The following is a 13,226-nucleotide window of genomic DNA, read 5'->3' on the forward strand; positions in this document are numbered from 1 at the left end:
AGCAAAGTACAAATGTAAAAGTCAAATAATCTTAAGAGCTAAACCAAACTTTTCCCATCAATATTATTTTCAATAGCATACAATGATAGTCCCAAAAGAAAGTAGATGAAGGTTTCAACAAAACGCTTAAAGCTAACTTTAGACTATGAATGAACCTATCCTTACTATGTAAGATACTTAGCAGTCTACTATGCTTTAGAATATGCAAAATAAAAATGGCAGTATTCAAAGACCTGGAATGAAGCCAGTGTTTAAATGTGATGCAGCTCAGTCAAATAAAATTGTAACTCTCAAAAAAAATTATTTTATTTAATTCATTCATTTTTTTGTTACGTATGTAACTTTTTTCCTACCGTAAATAATGGAGAATTTTCACAGAATCACAGAATCTATTGAGTTGGAAGGGACCCAGAATAATCACTAACTACTTGCCCTGCACAGCACCATACCCAGGAGTCACATCCTGTTCCTGAAAGAATTGTCCACATACTTCTCAAACTCCATCAGGTTGGTGCTGTGACCACTGCCCTGGGGAGTCTCTTCCAGTGCTCAGCCACTCTCTGGGTGAAGAATTTTTCTAACATCCAACCTAAACCTCCCCTTACAGAGGCCATTTCCTTGGTCCTGTCACTGGTCACCACAGAGAAGAGATCAGTGTCTGCTCCTGTCTTCCCTCTCATAGTCAACTTTCCATCAAACAGGACCCTCAGTGGGTCCCTTTCCATGGCACTGCTTTCAAGCATCTCATTCCCTGCTCTGTCCATAAATCCAGGGTAGCCCCATCCCAGGTGCAGAATCCAGCACTTTCTTTTATTGAACTTCATAAAGTTGGTGATTAACCAGGCCTCTAATCAGAGTCCTTTCTACGACAACTTTATTTTGTTATTTATTAGTGCTAGTATCTTCCAGAATCCCATTTACCTGATCATCTATTTCATTTTATGTTCACAACTAATTTGCAGTGTGTTTACACTATCCCACACTGACTGTAGAAAACATTCTCCATCTTTCCATTTGTAAGACCTATACCTCTTTCCTCCCTGTAGTTTTTTCAACCAGTTTGGAATGAAGGAAGCAGCTCATTAGTCTGTGAAATCCAATTGTCAGATGGATATGTGTGTCTCACCTAACACACCAGAGTAATTCCTCTGCTTAAAAGTGAAGCTCATTGGTCTAAAGTGATGCAGTGAAAGGAGTGCCTCTGTTTAATGTTTAATGTACATTTATAACATATGTACAATTTTCCTGTTGCAATGGCTTGCTTTTGATGGCAGGAAAGGAGCATTGACTGGTAGATTAAGTGAAACAGCCTCACCATAGCAAAATCTGCAAAAGGGCTTTATGAAACTAGATCCATATAGACAAAGAAGTACTCAGTTCTTTGGTGTGTATTCTCTGTGGGATTTTTCACTGTACAGGACATTCCTGAGAGACTCTTGCTTAGCAAGAGGACTTAAACACTTGGGGTGGCCTCACGGCACCACAGTTGTTTTATCCTCACTGATAAAAATACATCCCTATACTAATCTACAACAACCACAGGACTAGAATCAAAATTCTTTGAACACAGAGGAATTCAATACTTATCCAGTTTCCACTACTTAGTCTCATTGCAAGAACTGACCTAAGTACATTCAGAAGCCTGAAGCATTTTCCGGCTGAGCAACAAGTTGCTCAAAGTCATATACTGAGTTTTCACTTTTCAGATTCTTTTATTTCCATCACAATCTGCAACATTTCCAAACACAATCCCACTGAAGCAGAAAAGACTGTCTATAGAAAGTTTTGTTTTAGAAACATCTAATTGCTAGTACAGCTTCATTAAAAGTGAGCCAGTTAATCCCATTTAGCTTAATGATTAACAGAAATTAATGTCAAATCAAAGATTCACCAGCTGCACAGAATACAGAATCAGAGAGCACCATAACAGTCACAAAGATGACTTTCAAATACAGCTAACAGAACAGCTGTTGTGGGGGGATTCTGATTTTAATTCAGTCTTGGAGACATTCCATCATGTTTTTCTGGAGACAGTTCTTTTTCCATCCTAACTCTGCATCAGTTCTTAAAATTATACCCTTCAAACTGATTTTTAGCCTCACTATATAAATTACCAAAATTTATGGCATCTTCTCTTCAAAAAAAAGGTTAAGGTACAGAGGGCTTGGTAAAGTTCACTTATAATTTCACAACAGTGATTGCATATACTTAAAAAGTTATAGTGAAAAGGCCCAATTCAGCTCATGCTTCATAAAGTCTCACCAAATTCAGTGACTGCATTAAATGAAAGCCAGGGCAGAATCTTAACTCCAAATAACAATTTTCCTGGAAGCCTGAAAAAAAGATTTGCCTTCAAAAGTAAATTACACCAATTTTTCTGTCTGCTCTTAAGCTCCTACTCTCAAATCTTGGCTTTTTCATACAATAAAAAAAAAATATTAAGGCAATCCAAATGGAAAAAATATGGAAAACCTAACTTGATAGAATGCACAGATGTCTCACAATAAAAACCTTTCTTTCCATATTTTAATGTAATATAAATATACAAGTTACTTTATTTTGGCTACTTTAAAACATGGCTCTGCCACAACATGATTTCAGTATTCAAGTATCTGCTACCACAGCACAATTTTTTGCAAGTCTACTCTTGGATACTACAGTTAATGATATATGTTGGAAATTCTGCAAAAATAACTTCTTATTTAAAACCCTTATTGATTAAGTCATTATTGAGGTCATTAAATAACAGAGGAAAATAATTTGTTTGGAATGGATTATAATGAACAGCAGTTACTGTAATATGTTGGTTCTGAAAGAAATATTCTTTGGAACTAAATGTCTTTTTTATAAGGTAAGGTAAAAGAGGGAAAAGGAACTGGGATTTCTACCAAACCACTAGAACTAAATGGAAAATTTTTACTTCAAATAGTTGGAAACTGCTGACAAGACAACTTACCTACTAAGGGAAATTGGACTTTTTATATGTTACACTGGAGCTGAGAACATTTCTTTAACATAACACGCTAACTTGATTTGCACCTCACGTGTGAGGTGGAAGTTCACTCACAGCTTTTTTCTGCTCCACTTGATCTGCCACAGTGGCTTTTTTTTTATTTATTATTAAGAGAATAGCTATGTTTAAGATGCAGTCCAACCTTAAGTTGGATTAACTAACTGTTAGGATTCTATGAAATATTATCAAAGCTGCTACATTCAGAGTCAAGAAACACATGTATGCTCCACGATAACACTGCTAACGTCACTAACTAACATGCAACGAGACCTAGGTAATATTCTTCCATTGGATTAAAACAAACTACCTGGGTAACTTGGTTATATTCCATGTAGACACAAAAATCTACAACTGTAACACTTGAACATTCTTTTTTGTCTTTGGCCAATGTGTTCAGAAATGCTTGTTGAACATCCACTTCTTGCCTGCTTGTTTAAATAGGATTGTTAAGGAGCATGGAGAGACAATGCACATCATAAGAAAGAAATGTGCTGGCTGGCTAGCAAGAGACTCCTGATTTTCCTGGAAATGGAAGTTAGTGTATGTTCATCACTTCATACAGTAAACTACGTCAGCAAACAAGGAGGGAGTTGGTTTTTTAAAATTATTCCCTAACAGGCATGAGTTCCTATGATGCTCTGGAGCATCAAACCAGCTGGTGTAAGCACAGCTGTAAACCATGGTGAGTATGTACACAGGAAAACAAAGTGCTTGCATGGACAGGTCAAACCCTTGCCTGGGAGAGCAAGCCAGGCAGCAGCATCAGGCTGTCAGATTCACTTTGGCAGTTTTTAGCTCAGAGCACTTTTCACTGCCTACGGTACCCTGTACATCTCTACCATTGCTTAGAGCAGACACACTTGCAAAAAATCTCCTGGTAACTTTCAGTTAGGTGCTTTTATACCCTATTCTGGACTTCTGAAATGTCCAGTTTCCATATTAAGTTTTTCCACTGTAGTGTGCCAGAGACACAATATGATATTAAAGCAGTTTCCCTCTGTCCACTTGGCTTACTTCCCTTAGCTCTCCAGCAATGACTGTTGTTATTGAATACAAGACTGAATCAGCTAAAATTAAAATATTGACATTCATAAAAATCAAATGTCCTTATTCAAATGGCCTTTCCCCTCAGAGACATTTACACAACTCCAGCTGACCTCAGTGGGAGTTACATGCAATTTGAGCCCAAATTTTAAACAGCTGTGTGTGTTTTTTAAAATCAGGTTTCAAAATCAATCTGCAGTGGTAAATCTTGTGCAGAGCCATGTTTCATTTCAGTTAAACATAGGATTTCTGTAAGCCTGCATCCTAAAATGTCAGAATCAACTAAATAAACCTTCACTTGCGGAGGCATAGACCAAAATGTTCTGGCCTGAGTCCTGCCTTGTTTACAATGAGCAAAAGTCAGGAGTATCCCATTGTGTCAGCAGGCTAGATTGCCACAGCCAAGGAGCCAAGTGCATGCATCAGATGAGTGGATAGCAGGATCACTTCAGTGTTAGTCTAATGGTGAAACTCTCCTCAGCACTGGAGGAAGCAGCCACTTGGTGAGCTGATATCCCTCTCCAACACAAAAGGTTGTTAGCAACCAGCCCTCAGGCAAGTGGAGAGGGGATGTGGCCTTACTGCAGGCGCCAAAGCCAAAGACTTGCTACACAGAGGCATCCTCACTTGACCCCATTAGAGCAGATTTCTTCTCTTCTACAAGAGAAGATGCCAACCAGGAGAGTTCTAACCCAAAACAGAGGAAGTTTAGCCAGAGCACTCCTTAGTCCCTGATTTAGGATAATGCCAACAGGTCTTCAAATTCAGTGCCTTTGATATTCTATCTGTCTTTTCCAAAAGCTATGCAGTTAACACTGTAGAAATATCTTCTTCTTATTCACTCAGCCTTCCCCCATTGTTTTTTTTTTCTGATACATATTTAATTTCCTTGAAAATTAAGATAATTGTCCTCATATTATCAAGTTAGTTTCAAAGGTCACACTCAAAAATTTTGGAATGTATAATTTAAAAAATGCATGATACAGCACTAAATCTCATGAGACACTGAGTCCTTGTATCTGCCAAGACGGAAGCAATGCTACAGCGTCTGGCCACTACATAAAATTTCTGCAATATGGTAAAAACCTCATTGTAAAGAAATGTCACTTGAATTTGTACTATTCTGCCTGTAGGAGGTCATTCATTTTGAAGGCATTCTTATGTAACTACAGAAACAGCAAAAAAAGAATAATTTATTTACCAAAATACTGCTATCCATTTTCCGACCAAAAAAGAGCCCGCCTCCAAAATCCTCAAATCTAAACTATAAGAAACATATTCAACAGAAAATCACTTCAAATGGAAAATGACCCAGTCATGACAACTTTTATTCATGTATTGTTTTAGTACAGCCTAATCCTCACAACACAAATAGCTACTCCTCAAACAGGATGGAAGGTTTAGGCCCTTTATCACTGGAACAAAGATTCTCTTTCTAAAGCAGAAGACACAATGACATAATTTTCTCTCAAAGTCATTTATACTCTCCTGAATATACTACAATATGCCTCTTTTCGCTTATTCTAAAAATCACAAAGATTTAAAAAAAAATGGGCTGACACCTCTGCTAATGGAGACCAGCAACCTCAAGTACGCCAAAGAACTTTGTCGTTTTTACCAACAGTGTGTCTAGCCTAGGATCTTCACTGATATAAGTGGAAATACTTGAAAATTTCTCAGTGCAAGCAAGATGGAAATCTGATCACTCAATATTTTTCTGGAAAAAAAATGAACCAGCCTTTTTTCCAAATTTCTCTGAAATTCGTATTTAAAAGTGTAATGACTTCCCTGATTATTCTTTTCTGAAAACCATACAGCTGCCAGCAAACAATGCATAAACCAGATCTTCAGTTTTCAAGTGTTTCATACATTTAATAGGATTAAGCATTTCTGTATTGATTGCTCAATCTAGCAATGAATTTGTTACTCTTTAAAACAACTGCAAATTATGAGAGTTAATCTGTTTAGCAGCTAATGTACAGTATGTTCTTTTCATCTGACAGCATGCATTTGGGCAGAAAATCAAATTCTTGCCAGACTTAAAACCACTTCTCTTATTAAAAAACAGATTAGAAAAACAGTAGCTCTCACAAACTGCTCACTGTCTGCTGCATTTAGATTCACTGCCTTCACCATGTTTCTCATTGTATTTTATTTCTGCTGTATGAGGGCTTGGGTGGAGATCATGTGACCCCAAGAAATAATGACAGCCAAATGGTTTGTTTGGAGTGTTTGGAGATAAAAGAAAGACTATTTCCTAAGACATTCCATGGGTCTTTCTTGCTTGTTCTTCAATCTGTATTACATAACATCAAATATAACCATGAAAAAAATATAACCATTGAAAATTTGTTTAGTTCCCCCAGCTGTCACAAGCCCTGTTCCACCCCAAGGCAAATGGCAGCCTTCACTGATTTAATTTACTTTAGCAATTTCAACAACTTTGTGTGAGTTGAGGGGAATCATAGCCAAAAAAGTATGTCTGAGGAAAATTTTTCCATGGCACCTTTATAGAAGTGCTCCAACCAAAGCCGCCCAGTGATGGATTGCCATGCACTTCTGAAAGTGAGAGAATAAAAATGGAGTTTTCCTCAGTGCATATTTTGCCCATGCAGTTATGTTTAAAGCAGTATGAAATATAAAGCTCCAGAATTTTCACCTCTAGATGGTACTTCATAACTGTAGACAAAATCAACCAATGACTGAAAGAGGTCATATAAAATATGAGAATGCTATAAATTTCCAAAAATCTGGATTACTGAAGAAGGAAAGCATACTCCTTCAACAAAGGGGCAAATGTCTTTTCCCTTTTCCTGCTCCAAAAACACACAAAAAAATTTAAAAAAGAAAGAAATCCATTCTCTCTGAATAACAATTACCTGGTAATGGAACAACACTTTCAGAAATGAGTCATTTTCTGATTACTCATTTGCTAAACTTTCTACACTGTGTTGTCTGTGAACAGTTCATAAAATGCTGATCCTCTGGCATGTGTTTATCTTTGGGCTGGACCAGAGAGCTATGCAAACAGTTTATAAAAGAGATTATCTACAGTTACTTGAGGGAATATTTGCCCTCTCTGTTTTATGCAGAGAAGCAATAAGGGCAAGCATATGCTTAACAAAAAGAAAAACACAAGGAGAAACTGAGATTACCCAGATGGTAAATGAAATCAAAAACACAGAATGGTTTCTGGGTTTGGATTGATATTCCTGTGAATCCTGAAACAAACAAACCACTTCAAAACACTGCAAAACTACCATGCAGAGCAAAGCAGAGGAACAGGGGGCAACCTGTGACTGCTCCAAAATATTTTGGAGATAATAAACATAATTGAAGGGCCTTCAATAAACGTCTGGGCAGACATGTCCACGCAGATCAGGTTAGAGCAGCCTAAAAATTTCTCCGTTTTTTTGCTCTCTGCTGAAGGATACTCTTGTCTGAGAGTTACCACCCATGTGAGTTCTACTACTATATGCAAAACTAAATAAATCATTACTGAAAGCAGCAAGAATGTTTGTCTACATCCTTAATCACTGGAGATCATTTAGTAATTCAGTAAAATTCCATAGACATCTGAGAGTTTGGATTTTTCATTTCCTGCCTCTTGACTATAAGACAGTTGGCGAAGATACCATATCTAACTCCTCTTTTCTCGCTTTCCTGTTGATGCTGAAATGTTCTTTACACCCAAACTGATTCCTCTTAGGCTACATATCAATTCCATGAACTAGCAACCATCCCAGTTTGAAAGGCAATCTCAAGCCTAGCTCCTCATATGATGAGCAACTATGGCACCACTGACTGAATAGGTTTGGTGAGAATTCATATGGTGAAGACATCAAGTAAGCCCCATAGGGACTCCTGATACAGAAAAATACTTAAGTGCTCAGTCTTTCTGGGTTGTTGGCAATGAAAAACACACACCACACTATTTTGTTTCTCAGACACCATGGCTCATGGAAAAACTAACTGAAATACTAAACACTTTTTTATGCTTCCTTTCACAGCTTTTTTGTCATTACTGTTGATAAGTTTATTTCTCCAGAAGTTAAGACCTGTCCTATTTCCAGCCTCAGTCAGACAAGTTATTTCAGCTACTCATTAGTCAAGTATTCACTTCACTGACCTGTGTAACTTTTCATCCTGGTCCAACTATTTTTGTTTTAGCTTCACAGCCAGCATGACATCTCTTTTCATGTAAATTTCTATACTGAGCTTTGAAATTTGAATGTTATCTTTCAGTTCCAAAATTGCAACCCTTTTATTCATAATTGTCTGGGTTTCTTCAAAGGTTTTGTTATTTTATCATTCACTGTGGTGAGATAGGGCCATACACTGAAATACTGTCTTATATGCTGCAACAAATATTCTGAAAACCTTTCATACTCTTAGTCAGAGAGTCTTTTAAAAATCTACAACTATGTTCAAAGAGTCCTGGCCTAATACAAGTACTTTTATTGCCCCATGAAACTGCAGATATGCTGATTAATGGAATACATAGTAGATATTCCATGAGGAAATATCATGAGTTAGGTTTTTGCTGTCATGCAAAAAGAAATTTGTATTCTGTTTCTTCCCTTTGATCACCCAGCAAGAACTGACATCTCTACAGTGCTCTTGCTAATATTTTATCTAACCAAGAAAATTTAAGAGATAGTTTTAATATGAAGGGTAATATTTTCTGAACAGCATCCTGATAGGATTTTCAAATCCAACTTAATCTTCAAAGAATTTACACTTGAGTCATAAAGCTATACATGTCAAAATGATAAGTAATTTTTAATTTTGTTTCCTCACAGCTGAAGAACTGAGTAAAAAGTCATTCAGCTGAGTGATAGGATGCTCCTTTATTCATATTTATTCCAAGACAAAACCTGTCACTGAATTTTTTATGTAATGTAATTCAGCTGCTTAGAGAAAAATTTCTTACAGAAATGCTTCTGTGACCTTTTAAGTCCAACACCCATTTTAAACTTCATCTGGTTGCATATAAGCCCATTCCTAGCACAAAGGCAAATATTCATTTAAATTGCTTCTCTAAATAGGCTCTTCAACCTATTTCTAGAATGTTTTTCTTTTTATTAACAATTTACCAATGCAATAAGTCCAAATATGAATCAGAGCCCTCAAGGGGGACACAGGGCAGGGAGCACTGAAAGGACAGTCTGTATCTGAGACTGAATTCTGTTTTTCTGATCATTTTGTCTTTTGTATTCTACTATATTTCATTCACTGCTCTCTCTAGGATGTGTTTTAACTGAAGCTCTAAGCAGTGCCCTAAAAGACTTTTCTTTTGCTCAAGTTTTATGATAGGATAAAAAGCTAAGCTTACTTTATGAATTTGAAACACATTTGATGTATCCATGGATCCATGTTATTAAAGGAGCTCTCCTAAATTTACTGCAAATATACTCGATGAAAATGTTTTCACCAAATGTAAACTGCAAACTTGGTCAAACTTTTACTAAAATTTGAGCTATGTCCCAAAGGAAGTGAGCCATTCAGTTTGTTTAGCAGTAAGACAGAGACCTCTCAAGATTTGCAAAGGAAGACTGAGGCATTCCTCTATGCACTGATAGCACAGAGGAGAATGCAGGGCTCTGAGCTTCCTATGTCTACTTGGGATCCAGTCTGGTTTTGTTCTGAGGGTGAAATTTGTCTTCCTGGATGGTCAATGGCTCATGATTTGGGTGTCAGTGGAAAGAATAAGGGTAACTCTTGCCCAGGATATTCTGTAGTATTGTGAACCTGCTGGAGTGTGGGGGTGAATACAAACTCTCCCACACAGAAGCAAATCTACTTTTTCACCCTCCCTCTTCTCTCAAAAAAATGTTAGACCTAGGAAGTGGCAGCACCACCACCAAAAGGGAAGTTCATTACATCTCAGTCATCTCTGGCTTTTCTGGAGGGTATGGGCAGAATATTTATACCTGATCTCATTTACTTGGACCTCAGCAATGTTCTGGGTGGGAGATAGACTCCTTTACCCTATAAAAGGAGCCTTTTGGAGCTTGCATGGGTAGTGAAAGCAAGGGAGCTGGGAAACTTTCATCGTGAATTGCAAAGTGCCTGATTCTCTGACAGCAGCATCCATCAGAGTAATCAGGTCTTAGGCAGTGGGACAGGCAGGCAGCTGGTGTCTAGAGCTCTCATTTGCTCCTTGTATAGTCAGTGGACAGAGAAACGCTCGTTTGAAGGAAAAATGAGATCTCAGAGGGTGTATCTGCCTACTAGAAGATTTGCCTTTCTTCATCAACCACAGGCAAATCCTAGAGACCCCATGCTGCAAACAGCAGTGTTTGAGTACATAAATTTTTGAAGGAAGAATTCAGATTCAAGTGAATCATTGAAACTGATTTTTAAAATTATTTTCTTTTACATTTTCCTATTTATTTTTTTTTATTCTTTCCTAACCTATGTCATAAGCAAAAAGTTGAACCAGTGGAGAAACTGAAAATCAAGTATATTCCTTGATTAGCATCAATGGACAAGCCTGAATTCCATATAATTCATCCATAAGATGTTTTCAAGTGTGGTGCCTACCCAGCTGCAGTGCCAGATTTCAGCAGCGCATCCCTGGCCAGCACAGAGCAGTCACACTTCCTTTCAAGGCCTATGAGGCAGCTTTCCCTATCCTCTGACAATCTACAGATCACATAGAGAATGCTCACAGAGAATTTGTCTGGGATATTATCTGCTCAATGTCAGACAAAGAACAGCCTTTCCTCCTTATAAGATACCCTGACTTATGCTTTTGCCAGCATTCTGTTTATACTCAGCTCCAGGTTCTTGTTAGAAGCAGGATTTGACTCTGTATGCCCAAGACTACTTGTTTCTCTGATACAAAAATGGCCCCTGAACATCTTTCCATCTCAGTACTATAGAAATGCTACAGATTTTCAATTGGATGAGGTGCTTTGACCCCATTAATTAATTCTGTTACATTGAGAACAATATGCCACTAAAACTGCTTGGAAGACAGTAGTTCTAAGACAAAATATTTAATGGAGGCTTATGTGGATGTACAGTCAGTTGTGGTTGGTGCTTCTGGCAATAGCTTTTTCAAGAGATACGGCCCTCTCCACAACCAGGGACTTAACCCACTGTTTTTTCTTTAAGGATAGAAGGTTTGGTAAGTCCATGTAAAGCAGGAGAGTGTCTTTATGTCTATTTTCATTTAGATATTTATTTCTACAGAAAACTTGGGAAGACACTCTTAAGACACCATAAACATTGGTCAGGTAATGCATAAATAATAACAGAAGCAATAAATAATTACCTTCAAGTGTTTCTCCCTCTCCAGAAAGGGCATCTCCTGCTCCAGAGGCATACAAGGCAGACACAGTCAGTGCATACCTAGTGGCTTGGTCCAGGCCTTTCAGCACTTTAGAGGTAGTGTCACCTTTCACAGTCACTTCCTTAGTTTCACCTCCTGCGACTGGAGTGTACGTTATGAAGTACTGCTGCACTTTGCCAAGAGCAGCATCCCAAGACAGCGTCATTGTTGATGTTGTAGCATCAGAAACTCTCAAATTCCTTGGATTTCCCCGGACTGCACATGTTAAAAAATGTTAAAAACAAGTTGAAGCAAGCTTCGTTTCTTGGTTTATCTTTTAGGTTACTACTACATGGGATTTTATGTTAAAAAATAATTCCCTAATAGGCTGGACTAACATTGCTACAGTATACCTGTACTGTAATCGGGACTGTACAATCCCATCCCCACCCTCCTTAGGCAAAAATGAACAATAAAGTCTACATTTTATTTTTTTCTTGTTAAAGTAGGCTCAATCCTGGAGCACTTACACAACCTAGCATCTCTAGATGTACTCAGATTCAACAAAGATCCATGTTGAGGTCACTGTCTTCAGAAGTCAAAGATGGTAAATAAAATATGAAATATGAAATTAATAATGTTTTGGTTTCCTAAAAAAGTCTTTTGATGATAACTTTCATGGGTCAGTGAAACTTAAACAACAATCAGGACAGTCATACTGTCTGTACCCTCTGGATTTTGTTTAATTAGGCATGATACATGATACATGCTACAGGGTCATGCATTTTCACATACATTAAATCTACAGTGATAACTTGAGAAAATTAAATGTTTCATTAATTTCTTAAGCATTCAGCACAACGTGCAAATAGAGTCTAAATTTGCTCAAAAGGTGTATAATTTATATCATTGACAATATGAAGAATCATGGGGACAATTAATTAAACATACAAGTAGATTCTTCATCCAAGTCACCTTGCCATATCAGGCTCAAAATACTGTATTTTAAAATGAAATAGTGCAATTTTGATAAATTTTATTGTCTTAAGTTATCTCGCAGCTAGGCTTGGGCAATATTATAACTCTCTGCTTGTCTAGGAAAATACATATTGACTATATGGTTTATTCTCCTTTCAGTATGAATATTTCAACACGCAGCAAGTTTTCTTCACATTTACTATGTGTACAGCATTGATCATGTACCTTCATCAGTTTTTGCATATCCATTCAATGAATTCCCAGGTCCAGACTGATACTCAGGAACAACAGACACTTCATATCTTGTATCTTGGATCAAATTCTGCAGAGTAGTTGACCTATCATTTGCTGAGACAGTCACTTGTCTCCTTTCTCCTCCAGTAAGTGGTCTATAAACAAGCCTGTACCGTAGGACATTTCCTGGAGCTGGAGTCCACCCAACTACAAAGCTATCAGTAGTTTCATCTGTTATCTTTAAGTTTCGAGGAGCACCTTTAACTGCAAAAAATATACACATGTAAGTTGTAAACATTTGCCTTTATTGAAGCAGTGCCTGAAACAAAACCACGCCAACCATTCTGATAGCTCATCCAGTTTACCAGAACTGCTTATATTGCCCTCCCATTGCTTTTGGGTACACACACCTTTAGTAATTTCTGAAAATTTGAGGGTCATAGTTACTTTCAGCAGTGGAACAAAGCTGTCCCCAAAAGTACATTCATCCCAGTTTCCACAACTGCTTCTGAAACTTAAGACAGTTTGACTGTGTTTAGTGGTAATAGTAGGACTGAACTCTGTAAGGGACATTTGGGCATAGTGAGGAAACCTCTTAACACAAAAAATGGTATAAGTTTCCTTGCTGTGGTAATTTTCTTCTGCACCCCTTCCATTTACAGGTGGAAAATGGCAGTT

The 13,226-nt window shown here is 37.5% G+C and overlaps 1 protein-coding gene across 9 annotated transcripts in view; it reads right to left on the reverse strand.

The window, feature by feature from the left end:
- Window positions 1-13,226, reverse strand: part of COL12A1 (collagen type XII alpha 1 chain) — a 97,714-nt gene that overhangs the window by 64,172 nt on the left and 20,316 nt on the right. For 7 of the 9 annotated variants that reach the window (XM_079298961.1, XM_079298964.1, XM_079298965.1 and 4 more), the window contains 2 exons: window positions 12,540-12,812; window positions 11,340-11,612 (listed from right to left, as the gene is read on the reverse strand). The exons of the other annotated variants lie outside the window; for them this stretch is intronic. In XM_079298961.1, the coding sequence (XP_079155087.1) occupies window positions 11,340-11,612; window positions 12,540-12,812 (546 nt within the window). The remainder of the gene's footprint in view (window positions 1-11,339; window positions 11,613-12,539; window positions 12,813-13,226) is intronic. 9 annotated transcript variants of the gene reach the window in all.

This window comes from Erithacus rubecula, assembly GCF_903797595.1.
Source record: "Erithacus rubecula genome assembly, chromosome: 2".
NCBI classification, from domain to species: domain Eukaryota; kingdom Metazoa; phylum Chordata; class Aves; order Passeriformes; family Muscicapidae; genus Erithacus; species Erithacus rubecula.